The 25,154-nt window shown below is 39.3% G+C and overlaps 1 protein-coding gene across 2 annotated transcripts in view; it reads right to left on the reverse strand.

The window, feature by feature from the left end:
- Positions 1-655: 655 nt before the first annotated feature.
- Positions 656-25,154, reverse strand: part of TMEM67 (transmembrane protein 67) — a 32,828-nt gene continuing 8,329 nt past the window's right edge. Inside the window, exons 10-28 of one of the 2 annotated variants that reach the window (XM_028736517.2) lie at positions 24,656-24,742; positions 23,546-23,611; positions 21,126-21,285; positions 20,020-20,143; positions 19,438-19,543; positions 17,477-17,533; positions 17,269-17,367; positions 15,368-15,466; positions 14,892-14,978; positions 12,855-12,954; positions 11,821-11,960; positions 10,553-10,693; positions 9,194-9,274; positions 8,487-8,603; positions 7,749-7,865; positions 5,577-5,681; positions 4,951-5,053; positions 3,253-3,395; positions 656-890 (exon numbers count right to left, since the gene is read on the reverse strand). In XM_028736517.2, coding sequence (XP_028592350.2) covers positions 810-890; positions 3,253-3,395; positions 4,951-5,053; positions 5,577-5,681; positions 7,749-7,865; positions 8,487-8,603; positions 9,194-9,274; positions 10,553-10,693; positions 11,821-11,960; positions 12,855-12,954; positions 14,892-14,978; positions 15,368-15,466; positions 17,269-17,367; positions 17,477-17,533; positions 19,438-19,543; positions 20,020-20,143; positions 21,126-21,285; positions 23,546-23,611; positions 24,656-24,742 — 2,013 coding nt within the window. In that variant the 3' untranslated portion in view covers positions 656-809. Of the gene's footprint in view, positions 891-3,252; positions 3,415-4,950; positions 5,054-5,576; positions 5,682-7,748; positions 7,866-8,486; positions 8,604-9,193; positions 9,275-10,552; positions 10,694-11,820; positions 11,961-12,854; positions 12,955-14,891; positions 14,979-15,367; positions 15,467-17,268; positions 17,368-17,476; positions 17,534-19,437; positions 19,544-20,019; positions 20,144-21,125; positions 21,286-23,545; positions 23,612-24,655; positions 24,743-25,154 lie in introns of those variants that run through there. The other variant, XM_028736519.2, reaches the window with a different exon arrangement.

Raw genomic sequence — 25,154 nt, forward strand, 5'->3', positions numbered from 1 at the left:
ACACAGGATGAATTTCTTCTCTCATTAAAACCTGAAATCAGGAAGTGCTTCAAATGCTCCTCTTACAAACTGGGCAAAAGCAAGGCTTCTCTTGAACTTTATGAAATCACACCTACCTCTGAAACTCTGAAAGCACAGGAACTGAGTATCTACATGCAGTTTGCTTCAGTGCCCCCTGTACTCAATCCAGAAAATTCATTGTACACAAGAACCTGAATCCTCTACCTTCTGATCATTTTCTCCATACACATCCAGCTCCTACCCACAAATCTTAAAACACTGCACAAGAGATGTACACATACAGTGGTACCTCGGGTTACATATGCTTCAGGTTACATACGCTTCAGGTTACAGACTCCGCTAACCCAGAAATATTACCTCGGGTTAAGAACAATGCTTCAGGATGAGAACAGAAATTGTGCAGTGGCGGTGCAGCGGCAGCAGGAGGCCCCATTAGCTAAAGTGATGCTTCAGGTTAAGAACAGTTTCAGGTTCAGAACAGACCTCCGGAACGAATTAAGTTCTTAACCCGAGGTACCACTGTACACATAAAATATCTGCAAAACTAATGCATGGGTTCAGCTTTAATACTGACAGTGACATCTCTCTCTGTATCTTGGCATCCCTTTTAAGGCATGTGAATAATCACTATCCATTACAAGTACAAATTTATTTAATCCAAAACAGCAGTTTTCAAGTACACAATATGAAAGAAAAATTCTACACATGAATATTTACAAAGTACTGCAAGCAAATCCTTTGTGTATGTGTGTCATTTAAAAGCCGTAATTAGTTCCCAGAAAGTCTTTTCATATAAGAAATCTTTCATCCACCAAAGTTTTAGATGCCAAATTCTTCTGTCCAACTGTATTACGAATAAACCTAAAAATCTGAAAAGATAAAACCAACTTCAGATGTTATGGCATAAATTGTACAAAATACTCCATGTGTAGCAGTAAATCCTTATTTGACAGGATGTTAAGCTAATGGTAGATGCTCTTTAATCTCATCTAAGGTTACTGTCTTAGATTTGCCAAGTATGATCAATCCAAGTTAAGCACCTCACATAATAAACAGTAACTGGAAAAGGCTGAAAATAAGACTTGTTGTTTGGTCACCCCAACAGTAGCCTGAAAGCAAGCTGCTTTTCATAGTGAGGGGGCTGTTTACAATTTATTTCCAGACCACTCTTCTAAAAAAGAATCCACAAATTTAGTATAACAGAGCTTGTCATCAATTTCAAAACTGTGCTGTCAACTTCAAACATCTTTATTATGGGAAGATCTTCATAATGATCATCCAGTTAATGTTACAATAGAGATGTGTGACAAAAACCAACCAACAAACAAGTGTTTCTATGGTTTTATTGTTACTTTGGTGTTCGTTGTCAAGGGAGCCTAGAAGAGATGCATCAAAGTGGGGCTACTCTTTGGCCTGGTCTGAGGCTCCAGCTGGTGCAAAACATTGCGACTAGACTGTTGATGGGGACAGAATATGGTCAGTGCATAATTCCAGTGCTCAAAAGCTTGCACTTGTTGCCCCATAAGCTAGTGGTTGAGTTCAAAGTTTGTGCATTAATTCACAAGACCCTGTCGCTGGGAGAGGCGCCAATGTGCACATGCACGGGCAGCGATTGCCTGCTCCTGCTCATGTGCGAATGGCGGCAAACCTGCGGGTTACTCCTGGGTTTGCCCTGGTCGCAACTTGGAACGTCTGCAAGTGGAGGTGGTTGAAAGTAGAGGTTCTACTATATCCATATTTAATCACAGAGGTCTTCAGGGGAGTCACTGATAGTGGTTCCTCCACAGCTCAGATGCATGGTTCGTATTCAAGAGGAATGGTGTGTTCAGTATTGGTGGCCCAATTTTGTGGAACCCCCTTCTGGTTGAGGTCAGACAGCCCCCCCCCCCTTGAACTTCTTAAGATTTTTGTTTTTAAATTCCAGTAGGCATTTTAATTGAAACCTGATTTTATAGTTTTATTGATTTTTACATTTTCTGTATTGTATTGCTTATACACACCATTTAGAGGTTGTCATAGCTAAACAGTATAAATGAAGGAACCCCCCCCCCCCAGCTTTATGACTGACCATTGTGCAGTGTGTACTGTATGCCCCAATGGTAGATGATGGTGGCCTCAGCATGATCTCATCACCAGAAATGAAGAGAAACAGCCACCAATCGTAGCAAATGCTCCCTTTCATTTGAGTCTGCCTGTAGGCAGTATGCAAGAGGCCTGCCAAGGCTAGGACTGGTTGCAGTGCCAGCACTGAATTGTGTTCTCGTACTGAGATTGGGGCTCAGTTTTATAAACTGTTTTGTCTAGGTCAGGCTAATGGGTCTGATATCCTTTTGAAATTTGGAAACTAACAAGTTTAGGAATCCTAGTTTTGAAAATCCTAAAGGCCATGTGGTAAAGCATTTTAAGAGTTGGTAGGAAATACAGCAGTCATGCACCTTTGTTGTTTGAACAATGCGGATTTTACTGGAAAGTGGGGCAGTAGTAGACAGTTCTGCACTAATTGCCAGTTTGCACTAATTGACGAGCAGAGGGTGATGTTTGCAAAAGCCCAACTGAACTTACAATATCTGCTAGCACAGTACTTGAAACAAGAAGTGGAATGACGAGAGTCTAAAAATATCCTTCCTTGGGAGAGATAAATTAGCCGGGATGATAGGCCTGATACACACATACATTCTATCTGGCATATATTAGTCTTCAATGGGAAAAGTCATTCAATTTTACCATAGACCCTTTCCCTCCCCCCCCCCCATGTATTTTGGGCTGGATGCAGGTTTGCAGTGAGTGGAGTTCTGCTTACATGAGATTCCACTGGAGGAAGGGAAGGGGAGAGATTATTTTTGCTCATTACTCCTATCCCCTATATGCCCTGAAAAGCAGCTCTGGAGGGTTGGGAGATCTTCGGGAGCAGCTTGGGAGGTGGTGCTGGGGTGTGTGTGTGGGGGGGGGGGTGGCAGTAAAAAAATCTCTCCTACACTGCCTCCAGTAGAAACTTCCACAGCATTGGAGTCCTGTTTTGTTCCAACATGCAGTGTTTACTCTTAGGACTGCAAGTCTGCAGCACCTGTTTTGTTTTTTTAACAGTGTCTAGCAATCTTAGGAATAAATAAACAAACAATTATCTGTTATGCCTAATAATACATTTTGTAGATAACTGAGAATACAAACTACTATATGCTATCATTAAAAAAAAAAAAACATTCTCTACTCCATTTCAATAAAGAGGCTTACCTCTTGTTGCAAATACGTCAGGACAGCTGCTAAAACAAAACTTTGGGCGGCCATATCCACGATGGTGAAAAACAGCATGTCAAAGATGAGAAGTGTGGCTTCATTGCCATAATATAGCACATCACTGAAAGAATGTCCTTCATCTGCAAATAAGGAAACAACCTGTTGAAAAACATGTATAATATCTGCATCAAGAAAGCGGTACAATGGGAGAAAAGCTTCTAGAGAATGGATAAAAACAACAAAAGTAAAACAAGTAAACTGGAACAAAAAGTTAGAAACATAATAATCTGCAATAGATACAGTTATTTCATTCCTTTACCGTGAAAGCTGTAAAAACTTAATTTTATAAAATGGCTTTGTATTGCATGACATCCCATTGTGCACAGATGTCCATTAAGTGCTCACTGTTTAAAAATCAGAAGCCGATTACCAAGACTCATTCTGAACATTCTTACTGATCTCTCTGAGTATATTTTATTATATAACTTAGAACAACAACAAAAAAACTCCACCTTAAAATCATATGTTTTAAAGATACCAAATCCAGCATGACTAAAACATGAGCTATGCACATAAATTTCAAAATTATAGGACTAAGAATTTAGCAACCAATAAATGCCATCTAAACTTTATGGTGTCATTATCAACTACTGTTATCTGGTAACCCTTAGTTATCTGGCCAGTGTAACTGTCTCAGGAACTTCTACCAGAACATTGCAGAGATTCAAAACCTTTCTGAAAATCAGTATCTATAAAAATACAGTTTGGAGCATCTGGTTTCCATTTTGACAGACTTTATGGAAGAAAGTATAGTAGTCCAACTACTCTGGACATCAGCTTTAGCTGCAGCAGAACAAGTCTTAAACTAATGGCTAACACTATGACAGGTGAAACTTCTTTTGTTATGCCTGTCAAGTGCAGTGCTGGAAGGACTACAAAGTTCAAGATGAAACAGGTTCTGTCTAAACAAACACTGTGGGATAAGACCCCTTTGGCATCTAAGAGGAAGTTTCAAGTCCTGACATCAAGTTGAGAGAGAAGGCTGGGAATGCTGTGGACAGAGTGTATTTTGATCTCGACCTTCTTGATCTTGATCTCAGCTAAGGTTCTGACAAAGTCCTCCATTATATTCTTGCAGAAAAGCTGGCAGAATGTGGGCTAAGTGAGGTTACCGTTAGGTGGATTTGTAGTTGGTTGACTGACTGAACCCAAAAAGTGCTTATTCATAGTTCCTCCAAAGTGACAAGTGGGCTGCTGCAGGATTCTGTCCTGGGCCCATTGTTGTTCAATGTCTTTATAAATGACTTGGATGAAGGAATTGAGGGGATGTGCATCACATTTGCAGAGGACACCAAACTGGGACTAGATGAGCCACTGGCCTTATCCAGCAGACTCATATATTCTCAGTGAAGCTTTTCTTACATGGATGAATAACAATGTTTTTTCCTATTTCAGATATACCTTCACTTCTCCTACTATTATGTGATTCATTTATTTGTAGGCAAATTTCATTTCTCCTAGGTACTGGAGAATTTAAACTCCATACTGCTTGCTGCATTTCTGGCATGCTCCAGTAGCATTCAAGTGCTTGGTCAAAAAATAAACCACAGAAATTGCTGGGACTATTGTAGACACAAGCCATTAGGATTCATCTGCTCACCTAACATAAAAAATTAACATCTAGATTGATAATACCATTGTAAAAGATGCTCTTTTCCATTGGTTCCATGAACTCCATTCCAAGGATTTTCTCCAGCAACAATTTGTCCTTTACAATGTAATCCATCTCCTTATGAACCTATAAGTGGAAAAACAAAACAAACTTTTCATTATAAAAGCACTTCTAAGAAACAAACAAAGAAAAGCACTATTTTATTTATTTAGGGATTTATAACCCACCTTTGCACTTAGACGGCTAATGTAACAAATTAAAAGCAAACAACAAGAATATAGCAACTTTAGAAATACAACACACATCGAAAGCAGCAGAATAGAAAACTACAAAAAGAGAAACATTTCAGCGAGGGAGTAAAAAAGAAAAAGAAAATAAAAAGGATCAGGCCAAAGACTTTCCAAATGCAAAGAAACAAAATTTATCAAAAGGCACTGGAAAATCAACAGAGAGTAAGTAAGGTGATCTTGTATCAACTTGTTATACAAGTGATCAACTTCTGTGGTGTTGACTGCAGGGCAGTGTACCAGCATCTGCACAGCACAATCTCTACTCTACAGGATCACATGAAAACGGAGGCTAAATCACAACCCCTTAATATCAAAAACATTATTCAATCTTTTTATTAAATGTTAATTGTGATACTTACATGATCAATAAATGAGCCTAGAAATTTATTCATGGTATGATATGCTTTAGTACTCTGCTCAAATGTAGTTGCAGATGAATTCAAAAGTCTAACAGGACCCTGTTTCTGGGGAGAAAAAGAAATAGAAATGATTTTAAAATGCACACAGGGTCTCATTTGACATAATGGATGTGTAAATCAGCTGGAAATATCCGACTGCATTCACGCTCAGAGACACTTATGGCTTGCAGCAAAATACTTGATTGAAAGATGCCCTTAAGGTTATAGCTCTCTTCAGGTGCTTGATATTTGTGTTAATTTAAAACGCAAGACATACTAGTTCCAGCTGCCATCATGAATAGCCTGCACAAGTTTAAGGACAATCTTTGGAAGCAGTGAGCTTCCTGTTCTTTTAGAGGTTTCTCACGTGTTTTGGAGGCCTCTGTGAATACAGGAGGCTCCCTGCTTCAGAAGATTGTCTTTAACATCATATAAGAGTGCACAAAATTCTAAACCACTCACTGTACCCAATAATCCACTGCACCAGAAGATGGTCCTAGTACAGTGGTACCTCCAGAGGCAAATGGGATCCGTTCCGGAGCCCCGTTCGCATCTAGAAACAAACGTAACTAGCGACGGCACATCTGCGCACGCGCACATTGCTTTTCGTCGCTTCTGTGCATGATGTCATTTTGATAATAATAATAATAATAATAATGATAATGATGATAATAATAATAATAATAATAATAATAATAATAATAATAATAATAATTTATTATTTGTACCCCGCCCATCTGGCTGGGCTTCCCCAGCCACTCTGGGCGGCTTCCAAAATAATAATAATAATACTCTAATACATCATTTTGAACGTCTGCGCATGTGCAAGCGGCGAAACCTGGAAGTAACACGCTCCGTTACTTCCGGGTTGCCGCGGAGCGCAACTTGAAAGTGCTCATCCCGAAGCACATTCAACCCGAGCTATGACTGTAGAAGAAATTCAGACACAGCTGAAAATACAGGAAGTTCTATCAAAGTCCAGTCGTGATCTCATTTTTTAATGACTGGTGGTATGAATACTTACTGACTGATTTGAAACCTTTCTGTACAATGTCTCATCAAAACTGATTCCAGGTTGGAAAATAGATAATAATTTGTATAAAACCTAATACAATATAGTAAAACATTCACACTAGAAATAATTATAATAAGACAGCAGATACAATTATAACACAGGCTAAGGGGTTGTACACAGGGACGCGGGTGGCGCTGTGGGTAAAAGCCTCAGCGCCTAGGGCTTGCTGATCGAAAGGTCGGCGGTTCGAATCCCCACGGCGGGGTGGGCTCCCGCTGCTCGGTCCCAGCGCCTGCCAACCTAGCAGTTCGAAAGCACCCCCGGGTGCAAGTAGATAAATAGGGACCGCTTACTAGCGGGAAGGTAAACGGCGTTTCCGTGTGCTGCGCTGGCTCGCCAGATGCAGCTTTGTCACGCTGGCCACGTGACCCGGAAGTGTCTCTGGACAGCGCTGGCCCCCGGCCTCTTAAGTGAGATGGGCGCACAACCCTAGAGTCGGACACGACTGGCCCGTAACGGGCAGGGGTAGCTTTACCTTTACCTTTAAGGGGTTGTACAAATTAAAATGCATGGGTAAATAAACTGTACTTCTGAGGAGGACAACACTTAAGACCAGGAACTCAGCAGAAAATGTTAAGACATAGGCAGGCTGGTATGTGAAGAGATGGTCCCTAAGGTAGTTGGGGCACAAATCAAGAAAGGCTTTAAAGGTATGTACCAGCACTAGAACAGCATTCTACACCCTGTGTCATATCTTCAATTTCAGTTTTTGGACATCAAGGTTCTGCCACACGGATACTTAAAGGACCCAGACACAAAACGATACTCATAGACAAAAGGCTCTGCTGTCCTGGGAAGCCACAGTTCACATGCAAGCATTCCACACACAGATGCACAATGTAAACTTCACTCATATCATCTATTTTTGTCTGTGTGTGAATGATCCATATGCACAATGCATGGTCAGAATAATGAAGATGCACTGGCTGTAAAGGATATATAAGATTAAGAAAAATAGATGTGGAAGATTCTATGTCTTTCTCGAACTAGAATCCGTCTGGACAACGACATTTTAAACACAGAGGACAGCACAGCAAGTCTGCCAATAATATACGTACCCTTGTTAATGTTTCGTGGATCCTGTCATACTGCTGCCTCATCTTGCTTGAAATGGAAATCTGAAAAGTCTGACCATCTGTGTTTGGTAACAAGCCTCTTTGACTACACAGATTTTCCTAAGGAGATGACATAAAGCAGAATTGCTTTACTTGAACTTGAACAAGGAATGAACTCAAGAAGTTATTATCCATTCCGCTGAAACTGAGCAACATCTGCTTTTACCCTTTTGTACTGATAGTTAAGTTATAATAGTAATTATTACTGCTGTTCTGCACTAGAAATGCTAATTACAAGCCAGAGGAAAAAAGAGAAGAAAAAAGTGAAAAAAGACAAACTTAAAAAAATTAGGGCAAGGATACAAAGGACAAATAAGTTGGGTGTGTAAAAGGGTGGTTTCTATTTGTTTCTCTGAAACATCACTATCCCATTCTGGTGTGATAGATTGTTTATGAAAGGAAGAGGAGTTTCAGATGCAGTTGTTGATAAAGTATGGGAGTCAGTTCAAAATTATAAGCAAGAAAAAAATATGAGGGTGTAAAAAGGATTCTAGAAAATGCAACCGATTTTATTGCTTGACTTACTCTTAAATATCTCTCATTCCCCCCCCCCCAAGAGTGGCAACAGTTAAGCACATATTGAAGTACTGTACAATGAAATACAAAATAACTAAAGTTCTTGTGCATGGATTCTTGATATATGTGAGTTTTGGGATTCCCCTTCCTAGCTGTTTTACATACCGCTTCCCTCTTTAGGTTCATATTCATCTCTTCCATATTGGTATCTGAATGCCCATGCACAGACCGACCATGAATATAATACCCAAAGCATCTGTGTGACAACAGAAAGACTGAAATCTACAATGTAAGAAAAATAAAATTCAACATCTTAAAAGGTACAGATTCAAATAGTAATATAACTTTACAGTGTTTCTTTTCAATGGACATGAAGATTACTTCAACAAGAAAGCAAAATTCTGGACAACAAATCTATTTTGCAGTTATTATTTATGAGTTATGTTCCACCATGATGCAGTTAGTGAGATACAATATATTTTGAAACTGGGCATATCTTTATTCTAGGCATCTATAAATCTGTGAGAAAGAGGATGTGCTTATAGATAGTTCACTCCCCCCTTCCCCACTTGACTGGTGGAGTGAGAATGAGAGGTCTGGGTTGGTTCTCAAATTACTGTTGAGGGCCCTGAGCCTACTAAACTATATATAGTATTGTCTTCTCCTTGTTACACAAGTGAGCAAGACATCAAACCCTGTTGAGATTTTGACAAAGAACTGGTGGAATAAAGAGCAACAACTCTGGTTTATTAATTGCTATACTATGCTATCTGTTAGAGCAAAACTAACTACATTCTACATGCATTCTAAAGCATTAACATACTTCACAGAGAAAGGCACTAACTGGAAGCATAAAATGATCGAATACTTACATTGCTCATACAGCACAAGTCAACAAACTGCCTTATCTTATCTTCTATAAACCTTTCATAGAAGACAGAAAAGTAAATCACCTGTAACAAATCAGATTTACTAATGAGTTAAGGATGTGCACTTTCAATTTCTCTGCTTTAGGAGCCAGTTTTAAACAGAAACAGTCATAAGAGTATAAGGCATGAGCTGCCTGTTATGCCATTGTTTTATAAAGTCCAAGGCATTCTGCCTCCTCCAAAGAAGATGGGGGTAATTTAGAAAATAAGCAAAAGCTGGGATGTAGTGTGTTGATCTCAAATTACTTCAGTCTGGGATGCTGGGCAATTGTATATGTTTTGTCTGCCCCTATGTTGTTGACCAGGCATAGGAAAACTCGGCCCTCCAGATGTTTTGGGACTACAACTCCCTAGCTAACAGGGTCAGTGGACAGGGATGATGGGAATTGTAGTCTCAAAACATAGGCAGAGTTTGCCTATGCCTGTTGTTGACTAATGACCTAGAGGTGACTGAGCAATTCTGTTTTTGTGTGTGTTTTTTCCTTTCTTGAGAAATCTGGAAACTGCACTCTCAGTTGAGCATTCCTGCTGCTGCTGCTCCTCCCCTCCTTTGTTTTTATTCTCTTTCAACTATGTGTGAAAACTGCAAGGAGGCCCATTCTTTGTTTTGTCTTCAATAATCTTCTCTTATCTGCAGATTCTGTATGAGCTATTTCCAATAGCACATGTATTTCAAATTGCAATTAGACATTTTAAACCACTTTTTTTCAAGTATCTTTTGAACTTTCCAAAGTTCAAACCCACCAATAAAATTCCAGCGGAAAGTTGATTTTCCACTGTATGTTCATAGGTATGTCACAAGGCATGTTTGCTCTTTGTACACACACATGTACAAACAAGTTTTGTTAGAACAAAAAAAATTCCTTCCAGTAGCACCTTAAAGACCAACTAAGTTAGTTCTTGGTATGAGCTTTCGTGTGCATGCACACGAAAGCTCATACCAAGAACTAACTTAGTTGGTCTTTAAGGTGCTACTGGAAGGAATTTTTTTTGTTTTGACTATGGCAGACCAACATGACTACCTATCTGTAACTGAAGTTTTGTTAGAGCAGATCACTAACACCAACTGAGGCCTTTTATGCTAATAACTGATGGATGTCAACTTCTACGTTCTTCCCAATGAAAATAGATCTCCAAATAAAGAAAAATGTAGAAACAAACAAATACTTAGTTTGTGCCTTTCCAAGGACATCCAATACAACCAGAATTATAATCTTTTAACAACAACAAAATCAGCAAAGGCAAATCTGTATAACTTGAAGTGAAGACAGTTAAATATATAGTGGCAATGGAAAGGTCTACCTGTATTATGGCAATCACTAGCCAAAGGACAGCAGACACGCCAAATCTCAGAATACGACTCCAGGGAGCTATGTAACTTTCTGGGCTCCTTTTAAGACTGGAAGAAGAATCCATTAAGGCCAGATTTGAAAACCCCACAACCTGAAAGCGTAATTTTGAAAATAACAAAAGATATTTCATTAGTAATCTGCATTAAAAAAGAACTTCTAAATTGCTGGACTTATACAGTAAAATAACAGAACACAATATCTTTGACCATGAGGTAATATTTTATTGATCTCTACTTTTATTCAAATAAAAATAATAATTCTACACTTATGGTATGGAAAGACTTGCAATTATGATGCAGATGTAGTGGATTATGCTGGATAAAACCGGAAGAGAATTCTATAAAATCAAAATATAACAATTTCATCTCCCTTCCAAAGCCAGCTGAGCCATTTTTAGTTAAGACTTAGCAAAAATTAACACTAGAACAGGATAATTTTAGCTCCGGAACTTAAAGATTTGACCATTCCGATGAATGAACATTGATTGTAATTCTGCTTTATGATATCAAGTATTTAGCTGAGCAGCTTGCTTCACTTCCTGCATCATAAATACCACTTGGCAGCCAAGAACCGAATCTTCAAAGTATTGTTATGGAAAAGCAAGTCTAAAATGAAGGCAATACTAGTAATAGCTCTGCAGGTTGCACAGAAACAGCATTAACAGAGCTCTTGTCCTGTTCACTAATAATATATGCACAAGACAATTAGTCCTCACCTGCCTTCTCATTATGTGTGCAGGAGAAAGCATTTGCTAACCATTTAATTCGGCTAGAGCAAGTATTTCAGCTGATGCTGCATGATGAATAGATTAAAGCTGATGTCTAGTTGTGTCATGCTATTTGTTTTTAAGATACAACTTCTGTAGCTCCCATATACACTAAGTATATACCTGTAGATAACAGAACTAAAACTGAATTAAACTGAACTGGGAGCTCATAATAAAAAAAGCAGCACAACAGCACACAATATAACCATTGGGTCGTATACAACCAAGTTGGCCTGTTAACGCACATACTTCCTACAAATCTGCTTGGGAAAGGTTGGGGAACCCCCAGAACAGTTGGGGGATTATACAGAAATAGCAGAGGAGAAGTCCTGCTGTGCAGGCAAAAGTCCTTGCACGAATGGGATGACTTCATTGGTTACATCCCATCCGCTTACCCAACTTCTTTAGAAAGATCAAAAATCAAAAGAATGATAATGAAATCTGAAAGCCACCTCTAAGAAGAAGAGAATAGCAAGCACTTGGAAGAGAGGATTTATTTTCCTGATGGTTTGAATTTCATTCCACTCATTTGCTATGAAATACGTTCTCCATATGCTCACAGGTGCAGAAATACTTCTTACGCCATTTTCTCCTGTGGAGAAGCATAGTTCAAACTGTAAAGATCTTAAATGTTATTTCTTTATATCCTGCTTTCCCAGCTTAAATAGCTCCCACAAAGCAGTTTGCATCTATTAAAATACATTTTAACACAATATAATAAACAGTAATCTCAAAAACAAGCTATAATATAAAAAATATAAAATACATTGACAGGAAAACTGAAAACAGAAGAATTAAAAATATCCCAATTCAAATAATGTAAAAGACCAAGAAATAAACTGTAAAAAAACTTCAAACCATTACCAGTAATTAAAAGCAGATAGGACTAAAAAGGTATTTAATGCCTGCTTGAAAGCAATTAAAAATAGAAGGCCAAACATATATCCCATGGGAGGGGGACACAATAGTGTGTCTGTGAGCAGGGCTTCTGGAGCCAATCTTAGGGCCCCAGCCAGTTTATATAGGTCGCAAATCATTTAGTGCTTTAAAAGGAAGTCATAAGCACAGGAACATGGCCAGTTAATAGCGGCAGCACAAGGGGTGGTATCCAATGCAAAAGTTCTTTTAGCACAAGGACTTCAGACTCTGCAAGGAAACTCTGCATTTTCTCCATACACCCCCTAAATGTCTTCTGCAGAGGATGCCAGGGGCACACGGGGAGAGGAGGTGGGGAGGGGGGTGTTCTGCTGCACAGGTGGAAATCCTTGCGTCAACAGCGCTACTTCGTTAGGTGTTGCCCACATTCAAATAAAACAGTATCTTAACTGACTACAGCTGGGACATATTCCTAATTTCTTGGGGCTGTTCCACACATTCACATAGAAAAGGGATGGTAAACCTGTGGCTATCTGGATATTGCAACTCCCATCATCTCCGGCCACTAACAATGCTGGCTAGGGCTGACAGAAGTTGTAGGAACACATACCTTCAACTGCTTTAAGAACTTTTCCTTTAGGGCGTTCCCAGTCGATGAAAAAGATATCTACCATAAGTTGGGAAACAAGCAGATGCAAAAACTGCAGTGCCTAAGGAAACCATTTAATGAAACAAAAATAAACCTAAATTAGCATTTAGGACAGGAAGACAACTAATTAAAAACAGGAAGTCATCATTCAGAATTGTGCAATTTCTGTTGCAATCCAGAAAACCTGGCAGCAGAAATAGGATCAAAACTCATTCCTGATTAATATTTCCACTTCTTATATCCATCAACAGGAGCTGGCTGCATTAGGGTTGGTGGTGGCAACTCAAGATCATGGGTAGTATATTAAAGTGTAGTTTCACTTGAAAAACCTGCTGCTAGTTTGGCAATTTAACTCATCCCTGCTCTGAAACTATTACAAATTTGTACACAGGGTCAGTTAAAAATTAGGAACGTTTAACTTCCAAAGATTGCTGTGAAAGAACATGTGCTTACACCTGTCCCCCTGAAATCTATGGGACTGTCACTGTGCAAATCCTACTCACATGGAGATGCAAGTTCCATTGAGTTCAATGGGACATAAGAACATTAGAAGACCACTGCTGGATCAGACCAAAGGCCTCCCTAGTTCAACATACTGATCTCCAAGAGGCTAACCTGATGCCCATAGTTTGTAGCATAGCTGTGGTTGGACAGTGGCAGTTCTCCCTCTGCAAAAACAGACTGGATATTAGGTTGCATCCAATGCTCTTCCTCTACTCTTCCTGTGCCCTTAAAACACCTGGAGCAGATTTTGAAAGAGCATGGGGTGCTGAAGGGAAGAGGAGAGAAGAGGAGCCTTCTGTTGCCCAGGTGGAAATCTGCTGCATTAGTGGGACAGCAATGTTGGATACGAAACATTGTATTCCAACTCAAGTTTTATTTCATTTGAAAAAAATATTTTTGTTTAGCTTTAAAACACTGAAAGACAAATGTGCCCTGCCAGTGTCAATAGCCCATTATTTCTATATTGCAAGGCAGCAGCTGGGGTGGGGGTATGAATGGGAGAGTGTGGCTTGCAACAGTCCTCCAATGTAGTCCATTGTTAAATACTACAGTTTAGAGGCAGGGCTGAGTCTGGCTTGGATTTCTAGTCAAAATTCTGCATACAAGTTCCCTCTCAGGTTCTAGCAAAGGCCAGTCTACTTAATTTGCCTGTATTTGCTGTTAGGTCTCTCTTTTTAAAATTGGAAGACAAATAAAGAAGTGATACCTTACCACTGAAACTATTTGTCTTTCTCCAAGTTTACAGATTATCTGAAAAGCATATGTGACGAACAGACAACGCTAGTGGGATTTAAAGAGGCTTTGTGAAAGTTAAAGATGTATTGTAAAAAAGAAATAGAACTGTAAGGATAATATTAAATGGCAATATTAATTATAGAGAATGCGTAAAAATAGAAAATATGGATGATTGGTGGAGAAGCTGGTGGAAGTCCAAAAAGCTGAAATTTGTGAATATTGTTTGAGATGGTGAATTTGTAAAAGGAAAAATTTAATAAAAATTATTATATATATATAAAAAGAAACTATTTAACTTTCTCCAGAAAACAGCAGAACTGGAACTTGTGCTAAAAATGCTAACCCTGATACTATTTCTCATTTAGAAGACAAGATTAACCACAGTATCAGATGGGCAACTTAATTATTAGGGCTCTGCACAAGGCTCTCCCTACCCTTGAGATTTGGGTGACCCTCCCAGGGCTAACCTGGGAGACACTCACCCCACCATGGATCCAGTTCCAACATAGTTTGGGGGGCAAGGCTTATGTTTAATTAGTTAAAAAAAGCCTAATAAAACATTCCTCTCCCAACTGACGAGGGGAGGGGTCTGCAGAGAATTTGCTTGCAAAAGAGTTCCCTGTGTCAGGAAGTATTGGTACCTCTGCTTAACAGCAAGAGGCTTCTCTGTATCCGACTCACCTGATGCCCGAGTCCCTCTGAGCAAGCCGGTTTCTGCTCCGGGCTCAGACAAATCCAGAGCATGGCCCTACTGCTTACCTTAAGAGCAAAAGCACATCCAATGTAAGAAACAAAATTGTCTTCTTGACTTGGTAATGGTAAGAGAACAGAGACATACTGCTGTGCCTGTGGAGTGAAGGGTCTTCATTAAATCAAAGAAGCTGCAACTACATGTATGTTGAATCATGTCATACAATTTCTACAACTGAATTTAAAATAATGGTTGCTTTTGCTGAAGTTACCAGAGCTTGATGAAAATTAGGATTTGGAGCATTTTATAAATATATAAAAACTAGCTCTATTTACTACTGCATGCACATTTAAAGTTAGAGGAAGAGGTAAAGTATAAAGCACAAATATAGAGAATATTTTACAGGTACAACTTGCCTCAATGGTCTGGTGAGAAAAGCAAAAAGGGAAAACAAAACACACAAACATTTAGATGTCGTATCTAACATTTATATGTGCACAATTGTTTATTCATCTTTAAAGAAACACAATATGATGAAACTTACTTTGAAAAATATAAGCCAATATATCCCTGTTCCCACTGAGATGATGAAGAAAACATTTGCAAGGTCGCCAGAGTAGAATAGCAAGAACTTCAGAACTGTCTACAACATCAGAGTACAAATGTGTTAGGTGCAATGACAGAAAGGTGTCCCAGACAGACAGAAATGCTATTCTTATATAGGGTCTCTACACCTGTATCTAGTAACTTTATGCAGTGATTCAGAAAATGGGGAGGCACCTGACTTTGGAACTGTGTTTAGACAACAGTTACCCACACTTTTTACTGGAGCTTTTGTGCAATGTGATGCACAGTTATATACTGCTACACTGGCCATGTGGATTTCATCACCTCCAGTAATCCTTCAGTGAACTGAGTCACACTGGCAACTTGCAGGGATAGGCAGAGGTGCTGCTTCAAAAAAAGTTGTCCAGACGTGTTCTTAGGTAACAGAAGAGCTAACTTAAAGTTGCTGTGCTCTATCAGCTGATAATTAATCTTTAATTGGAAAACGTTGTTAGCTATAGCCTTAAAAATAGAATAAAAAATCACCCCCTGAAATGAAAAGACTGCGTAGTCTCTTTTTATAAAAGCAACCATTATCAAATAAAAAGAGGAGTGGCTAAAGAATAATACAATTATTCTTCATTTGTTTTGAATTCCAAGGATTATCTGCTACCATCACTTCATAGTTATAACAGTAAGACAAAGAAAGTCAGGGTTTTCCCTGTCATCCTGATATGTGAAAGCATCATGAACAAGTACTATGGATCCAGTGCCCAACTATTTATTTCCATAAGCCACCAATACAGCAGATCTTCATTAGCAGATGACTCAGCCTTCCCTGACCCACCAGACCTGCTTGGTTATCCCTGACTGAACCCTTCTGCTATTATTTTAGTTTATTGCCTGCACTTCACTCTACAGATCCAGGGCAGATTACATCAATTTAAAATACAACGTTTAAAACAGTTTAGAACAGCTTACAATCACAAAAAGACTAGAAGGTAAAAGCTTGAAGGTCGGGTTCAGTGTTTTTGGCTCAGGCTCCCATTTTGTGCTTCTTAGCTTTTCTTTCCTCCTAGCCTACATCTAGCCTGGGGAAGGGCTGGAAGTCAGAGGCGGAGAACAAACTGCATGCAGAAAGCCCCAGAAGTGATTCCCAGCACCTCCGGGTAAGACTGAGAAAGACTCTGGTCTCAAACCCTGGGAAGCTGCTGCCATTTAGAGTAACAATATTGACCAAGAGGGACTGATTTGGCAAAAGGCAGATTTCTGTGGTCCATTACTCCCCACTTATCAGTCTCTGCTTCCTTAGACTATCTGCATCTTTGGCTTCATTGATCTCTGGCTCTCCTTCATACAACTTACTATGATGTGACCATCTTTCTGGTTCACAATCCTGACCTTTTCTGGCAATAAACTGTTTCCTAGTGGGTCTCCTTTCACATTTCACCAAAATCCTCCATGATCTGTAAAGATTCTCAGGGGTTCAAACCAGATACTCGGGCCGTATAACAGCCATATTCTCCCAACATCTCCCTAGATCTATTTACCCAAGTTAACCCCCAGTATCTACTCTGATGCTTTCCTCAACATGAGACATGAAAGGCACAGAAGAAGACCTACAATCGGAAACATATATCCTGCAACAGTTGGTATGGTGAAGTATAGTGGTCAAGTGTGTGTACTACTTAAGTCCTCAGTCACTAACACGCTAGGATTTAATTAACCTTTGCCCTCCCCATCCACTATATAGGAATAATAATAATGACCAATTTACAAAAATTGTAAAGATTACTGGGGTTATGTACATGAAGAACTTTGGATATCTCCAAACTGATATAAAACTGTAAATATTATGTGTAAAAAGTATTATCTGCTAGGATTCCCGATCGTTCATACCTGTAGGTCAATCATGGGGCTCCCTATACGCCTCTTCCAGCCAGCTGTCTTGAGAAGGGACCATAGAACTGCCAGGCCACCCAAAACACCTAGAGCTATCTGTAGGAAAAGATAAATAAATCAAGAGTTATGCTTCTGCTGCATTTTGTACAGAAATCAGCAAGCATACAGTAAAGGAATTAACATTTGATGAGGAGAGAAAACTTACATCAGTCTGAATGCGAGCCTCCGACTGGTTCATTTCATAGTTGACTGAGAAGGAAACCTGAATAGTGAAACAATTCCATTAACACTCCAATAAATCATTCTATCCTGAATGCCACATTTCATGCTGCATTAAATTACAATACATAAAAAATAAATAAGTAAAACAGAATGTTAAGTTAAGGGTCGCTAATTCAATGTGTTGAGCACTTTTAAAAGTTTTGGCACAAGAATTTGATGGCATGAAAGCATGAAAAGAGGGAGAATTACAGTAAGAAAAGCTGTGGTTGCATAGCTTTTCCAGTAGAAACCATGCTGAAAGGAATGAATAACACGGTCATCAACAACAGAAATACTAGCTTTGCATGAAAATTGCCTGCAATTGTATGAAATTCTTTTTAACCAAGGAATGAATATAGTGTTGGAAATGCCTGCCAATATCTATGGTCTACATACAGAATTTTATCTGGGATCTGAAAGATACTACAACAGATCACTTATGCCAATACTCAGTAAGTGAACTTTGCAAAACTTGTAGATAGTTTGGTTTGGGAATTATGGAGTTAATTTGCTTCCTAATGCCAACATTGACTGGCAGGTATTCACTTCAGGAGGCATTAAAAGTATGGATTTCAGGCAGTCTGACTTGCAGAAGGAATTAAGACTGAAGTGTACTTTCTTGATGTTTGGTTTGTTTGTGGAATGGGATATAAGAAACAGGGTAGCCTGGAGAGATAGAGAGGTGGCTCCCAGGAAGATCTGAAGAATTTCACGCTTTTAGCCAGCAGGAAACCTTTTAGATAAAATTAGCTAGATGTGTTCATCCTGTTTTAATTATCCTTTTGCTCTTTTGGGATTGATTTGTGTGCTTGCAACCATTCAGAAGATAAATCTTTTACCTAAGAATAACCTCTTTGTTAAGTAAGCTTTTAAATTTGGTTCATAAAGCCTTGTGGTCTCTGTGTGTCTATGATGCCACGCTACCTAAAGATGATGTCGTCAAGACCCAGGAAAGCTTTGGGCTGTTTGGTAGAGGCAGCCACTGGTACCAGTGGACCACGGTGTAGCTGGGGACACGTGACACCACTGCTCAAGCCCATCTAGCAATCACTGCTCCTGCAATGAGTAACTGCTGGCTGCAATTATAAGGCTGAGCTTTTATTTTTTTGCAAAGTTAAGTTTTAAAGCTATTTTGGGGGAAATAAAAAAAACCCAAAAATACACAACACTTCTGATATGGGCTGCCATACAACTGGGTTTCCCTGGACATTTCAAGCGATTTTCGAAAATTCCACCCAGACGCCATTTTTGAAAGATGAATCCCAGCTATGTCCAGGAAATTCTGGATGCATGGCAGCCCTATTTAGGAACCAAGAAGTAAGAGGAGGAGAGGACCAGGACCATACACATGAGAATGGAAGAAAAACCTCCTGAATCAGGCCAAATGCAGTCATGCAGCTGGTCCTCACAGGCCAATCAGATGCCCATGGGAAGCCCAAATACAGGACGTGAGCATAACAGCACTCTCCCCACCTGTGGTTCCCAGCAAGTGGTATTCAGAGACATGTTGCCTCCAACACAGCTACACACATGGGAAAAGCAGAAACTACTACTTGTTCATCAGAACCATTTCTGCCCCAATAAGTTTGAACAAAGTTGAAGAATCTTCATAGATGAATTTGCTGCCTTTTGGACAGTCATTAGGCAGGCAGGGTACAAGAAGAGGGGGCTTATTTTTATTCAGTATATTCTTACACTTTTAAAAATATGCCTGATTTTGCTGTTAGTTTAAAATGTGAATTCTGTACCGTTAAGGCCCTATTATTTTTGCTAGTTCGTAAATAGTGTTCATTATTCGATTCCTTGGCATTATGTACCTCACCTATACCAGTTTTGATTGATTGATTTACTGCTGAATGATGCCAGGGAAATTCAAGTAATTGCTGGAGCTACAAAGGAACTCACCACCACATTCTCAGCGCCGGGATTCTGAACCAGAACATCACTGTACGCAATTGTAATCAGAGGGGGATAAATGGCTCCTCTCTGAGTGTTAGGCACAAGACGAATACTGCAGAAATATACACAACACAATGTTAACAAGGAAATAAAAGGAGATGAGAAATTAGACACTAAACAAAAACCCAGATCTCTGATCAATAAAACTTTGCTTTAACAATGGTTATAATAATCAACTGTGATGTGCATACACAAAGTCAAAAATTAAATTAAATTTAGTCTGCCTTGCAGTAAAAGTACTGTTGATTTTCTGCAGTGAACCATATGTACAGAATGGGTTTTCCTTTTAAATTGTCTTCCATTCCCAAAGAGGCAAGATGCCATTAAATTTTAAAAGCACATTAGTTCTGAGCCAACACATGCAGGATTGTACTGTTAGTATGCTAAGTGCCTTGCAAAATTTATTAAATCTTTTCTCACAACAAATAAGGTAAATAATGATAACAAGTAAATTATAAGTAAATCATGGTAATGTCAAATTTATAACTGGGAAGCTATAGCTGGTAGTATCTTGTCATTTGATCTCACCTTATTGTTATTTCACTAGCAATTCTGATTATTCTTGGCTGGTTTCCTAAGTCATTTTCTTGTCCACTTAAAGTATCCACCAAAAACATTCGACGTGTCAAAAGCCAATTGTTCATATTGCTACCTTTTAAAAAATAATATGTAAAATTAAATTTTCAAAGCAAAAAACTTAAATATAGAACAGTAGCAGTGTAATGAAGAAATAATGAACTACACTTTTAAAAATATTAACATGTGAAAATGATAAGTAGTAAAGAAACTAGGGCAAGTAAATTTTCGGAGAGAAATGAACATTTCCTTGTTTTCAGATGCAGGTTTACTATGTCATGCTTCTAATTCAACAGGGAAAGCTATAATAAGAATGATCTATCAAAATTCTGACTCTCATTTCAAAATCAACAACCTCTTCATATAAACTACATTTCAAATTCTCCTTGAAGTCAATGAACTTGTTTGGACATAACACTAAATTATGGTGTAACATTATGTGAATGAGCCTTAGGATTGTGTGCTTCCCCCCATCCTTCCTCTGCTGAGGCCATGAGAAAATCAGACAAACTGTGGTTAGTTTTAACTATGCTTTACTGAAACTATCAATCTAAAGCAGTGGTTCATGAAGCTGGCTTCTTAAAAAAAATAGTTTAGAGTTCACGTGCAACAGTAAATTGCAATTAACTGAAATCAGAAGTGAAAGCTTATTTTCAGTGCTGCACTGGAAGAGAGGGGAACCTGAGGCTTCTTCATGTAATACTAAAGTTAAGATTATTGCCACCCAGCACTCACTCTCTCTTTCGTTAGATCACCACCACCACACTTCCTTTTGTAAGATTATGGGGAGCAACAAAGAATGTTGCTTGGCTCTGGTACCACCAATTGTCAACATGCATTACAATGAACAGCAGTCCTCAGGAGAAAAAAGGTTTGTGACTTTGCCACGTTATGTTCAAACAAGGTGACGGTTTACAAAAGAAGACGTGTGTGATATTACATCACAAATATAATTACAGACACAGTGAAATAATACGTTGCCAAAAAACTAGAATTATTGCATGTAACAGAATGTATATAATCTAAACTCACTGAGAATAGAGACTGAATGTTCTTACCTCGGTTCACAAACATTTCATTATACTGAAGATTTAAGTTTAACACTGGCACTGCCCAAAGGTACTGTTGTCCATCTTCTTCATCATAATATTCAAGGAACACATCATAAAATATAGGACTAGAATAATCCTTTAAAATTTTGGAAACCGATATTGTACACTGTAGAAAAAGAGCATAAAGGTAAAATGAAATAGAATAAAATATTCACTGTTCCAATAAAATCCCTGAAAAACTCAGAAGCTGCAAATTGATCCCCTGGAATTCTTAATAAATTCTACCCTTTCACAGAATGAAAAGTATAGATGTGCAATTGCTTTCTAGCGACCGTACAGAGAAATGATTCAACCTGCATCAAAATTTATGTTGCAGAGCAGAGTATCAGACTTGAAAAGTAGCTGCATTTCTCCTCTTGAGAATGCAAGAAGAGCGCTGCTGGGTTAAACCGATGATTTAACTAGGGCAGTATATTGTTTCCCACAGTGGCCAACCAGATTTTCATGAGGTGCCCACAGGCTGGGCTTGAGAGTAAATACCGTATTTTTCCCTCTATAACACGCAGATTTTTTCTCCTAAAAAGGAAGGGGAAATGTCTGTGCGTGTTATAGAGCGAATGTGTGGTCCCTGGAGCCAAAAAATCAGACAAAAATCGAATCGGGCTTCACGGAGAAGGGAAACCTGAAAAGAGGAAGTTGCAGCTTTCCTGCATTCTGCCTCAGGGTCTTACTGCCCACCCTCCTCTGTTTCGTTGCTGTGTTTGCTGAAACGGAACAAAGAGCAGGGAAAGCCCCTCCCCTCCAGGCAAGCAGAGTGTCGTTCTTTCTAATTCCTCTCTGTGCTCCGGTGCTGCTGGGGGAGAGGGAGAGAGAGTGGGGGAGGGAGAGAGAGGGGGGGGAGAGAGAGGGGGGGGAGGGAGGGAGGGAGAGAGAGAGAGAGAGAGAGAGAGAGAGAGAGAGAGAGAGAGATATGGCTGGCTTGGGGGGGAACTTTTGCCTTTCTTTCCTCCCTCCCCTGCATTCTTAGCCAGCTGCTTCTCTGCACACCCCTCTCATGTCCCTTCTTTGTTTTTCCTTCGCTCCCCACTTAAAATGTGGTTACAAAGCATAGATCAACATGGATCCTCAGGATCTTTGCATTGGGTCACCCCAAATTCACCATCAGATCACATAGCATGTCCATGGCTACAGCCTGCCCCCCCCCAAATCACGCACCCACTGTTGCCTGGGGCTGCAATGGTGCAAAACGTGGTTAAAAAGCATGGATCCACATGGATCCTCAGGATCTTTGCATTGGGTCAGCCCAAATTCACCATCAGATCACATAGCATGTCCATGGCTACAGCCTGCACCAAAAAAAGCACGCACCCACTGTTGCCTGGGGCTGCAATGGTGCAAAAACATGGTTACAAAGCATGGATCCACATGGATCCTCAGGATCTTTGCATTGGGTCAGCCCAAATTCACCATCAGATCACATAGCATGTCCATGGCTACAGCCTGCACCAAAAAAAGCACGCACCCACTGTTGCCTGGGGCTGCAATGGTGCAAAAACGTGGTTACAAAGCATGGATCCACATGGATCCTCAGGATCTTTGCATTGGGTCAGCCCAAATTCACCATCAGATCACATAGCATGTCCATGGCTACAGCCTGCACCAAAAAAAGCACGCACCCACTGTTGCCTGGGGCTGCAATGGTGCAAAAATGTGGTTACAAAGCATGGATCCACAGGAATTCTCAGGATTTTTGCATTGGTTCACCCCAAATTCACCATCAGATCACATGTCTGTGGCCACAGCATGAAGCACAAAAATGATACATCCACTGTTTCATTCAGAATGTTTTTTCCCTTGCTTTCCTCCTCTAAAAACGATGTGCATGTTATGGTCAGGTGCGTGTTATAGAGCGAAAAATACGGTAGCCCTCTGTTGCTTTTATTCCCCAGCAACCAGTATTCACCTCTGAGCCTGGAGGTATGATATAGCCATCATAACTAGTAATCACTAAAAGCCTTCTTCTCAATGAATTTGCCTAATCCCCTTTTAAAGTGTTCCAGGTTGGGAGCTATCACTTATCTCACAGTAATGCATTTAACAGTTTCACTATGGGCTCTGCGAAGTACTTTCTTTTTACCTGTCTGGAATTTCCCAACATTCAACTTCATTAGGTGACCCATGATTCTAGTATATGAGAGAAAGAGGAAAAACTTCTATCTACTTTCTCGACACAGTGCATTCTTTCATGAGCCTTGTTCGTGTTCCTCCTACCCCTACCTGCACTGTTTTTCATTTAAAGCTCTAGTGCTGTAACTTTTCCTCGAAGGAATGGCACCCGCCCCCAATCTTTTTGGTTGTCCTTTTCTGCACCTTCTCCAGCTTGCATGAACATACCGGTATTTAATATTGTTTTAAATTACTCTTACTTTTTGTTGGTAAGTTGTCCCAAAAATGTAAGCAGCATTCAATTTAGTTAGCGTATCTGGGCAAAGCTGCAGTTTAAAAAAGATAATAATCAAACATTTTGCATATTTTAGTGCAGTCTTCACATACCTACTACCCCCTTGAAAAAACTCAAAACACAAACTGCTGCATTTATCACTTTCTAATAAAAGGTAAACATAAGCTTTAAAAGTAACAGAATAAATATTTTGACAATAGCTGGTCCTTTAAAAGCCCAACTTTGCTTCTTTCACATTCCACCAAAGCAAATTAAGCTTTCAAACATTTCAGAAACAATCCTCTCAGGACAGGCAGGTCAAGCTATGCCATATGTGGATGGGGAAAAAAGAAATAACCTTAGTCAAGTCAGCTCCCTCTGCTAACTTAATATGTAAATGATGAATAAAAGCAAACAAGTAGTGTAAAACGTGAACAGAACACTTGCAGAGAATGAAAAAAATGATGATTAATAATCAAAGTGCCCTCTATTCAGTGGCTCTGGGCAGCACATGGGGCTCCAATGCATATTCAAAAATCTGTATGAGCATGAACTGTCAAATTCACTTCAATAGCAGAGTCTATGTACAGAAAGTTTCTCCAGACATTGAAGTAACAAGCCAGATCCAGCTTAGTTGGATCTCTGCATGTTCATTAGAACCATGCACAGCATTGGACTGAGCCATTTCCCCCCTCTTTTCTGACCAACATATTTACAGACTGTGAGGCCATAGAAAAAAGAGATATACTAAATACAGTGGTACCTCGGGTTAAGTACTTGATTCATTCTGGAGGTCCGTTCTTAACCTGAAACTGTTCTTAACCTGAAGCACAGCTTTAGGTAATGGGGCCTCCCGCTGCCGCCGCGCTGCCGGAGCACGATTTCTATTCTCATCCTGAAGCAAAGTTCTTAACCCGAGGTACTATTTCTGGGTTAGCTGAGTCTGTAACCTGAAGTGTATGTAACCTGAAGTGTATGTAACCCGAGGTACCACTGTACTAGATGTTTTGAAATGATGTGTTCATTCTTTCCCTTGTTTGGTTCACGGCTCTAAATTTAATCCATGATGTATCATAAATAACAAACACAAGCTTACCTGCAAAACACCACCTTCTAAATACTGCCATTTAAGAAAATTTCCCCCTGCATCATATGAAGCAGCAATAAACTGCAATTTTATATTCTGTAAATGAAGATAAAAGTGCCTTTTAAAAACAGGTTTTATGTTTTAGACATTTCTTAAAGCACACATGAAACAAAACTAAAATATTATTAGCATTTCACTTCCTCTTCTACAATTTTGCCAAAGAAATTTAGATACCAAATGTAAATCTCCTGCTTTACCAGGTAGCTGCATAGCTGCATTATATAATACACACAATACTATGCAAATGTGAAAGGTTAGTTTGTTGTTCTCAAACTATTGTGGGGAACGAAGTCAATATTTTAACAAAAACTTATCAATGAAATGAAAGCTGAATTTTGTATAAAAAAACCAGACCCCAACATGTTCCTCAGGTGTATAATAAAACTGCTTCTTGTTTGGTCTAGAAATTAACAATCATTTCAGAGTTACATTATAGTTATATACAACA

The sequence above is a fragment of the Podarcis muralis genome, chromosome 8 (assembly GCF_964188315.1).
Source record: "Podarcis muralis chromosome 8, rPodMur119.hap1.1, whole genome shotgun sequence".
NCBI classification, from domain to species: Eukaryota; Metazoa; Chordata; class Lepidosauria; order Squamata; family Lacertidae; genus Podarcis; species Podarcis muralis.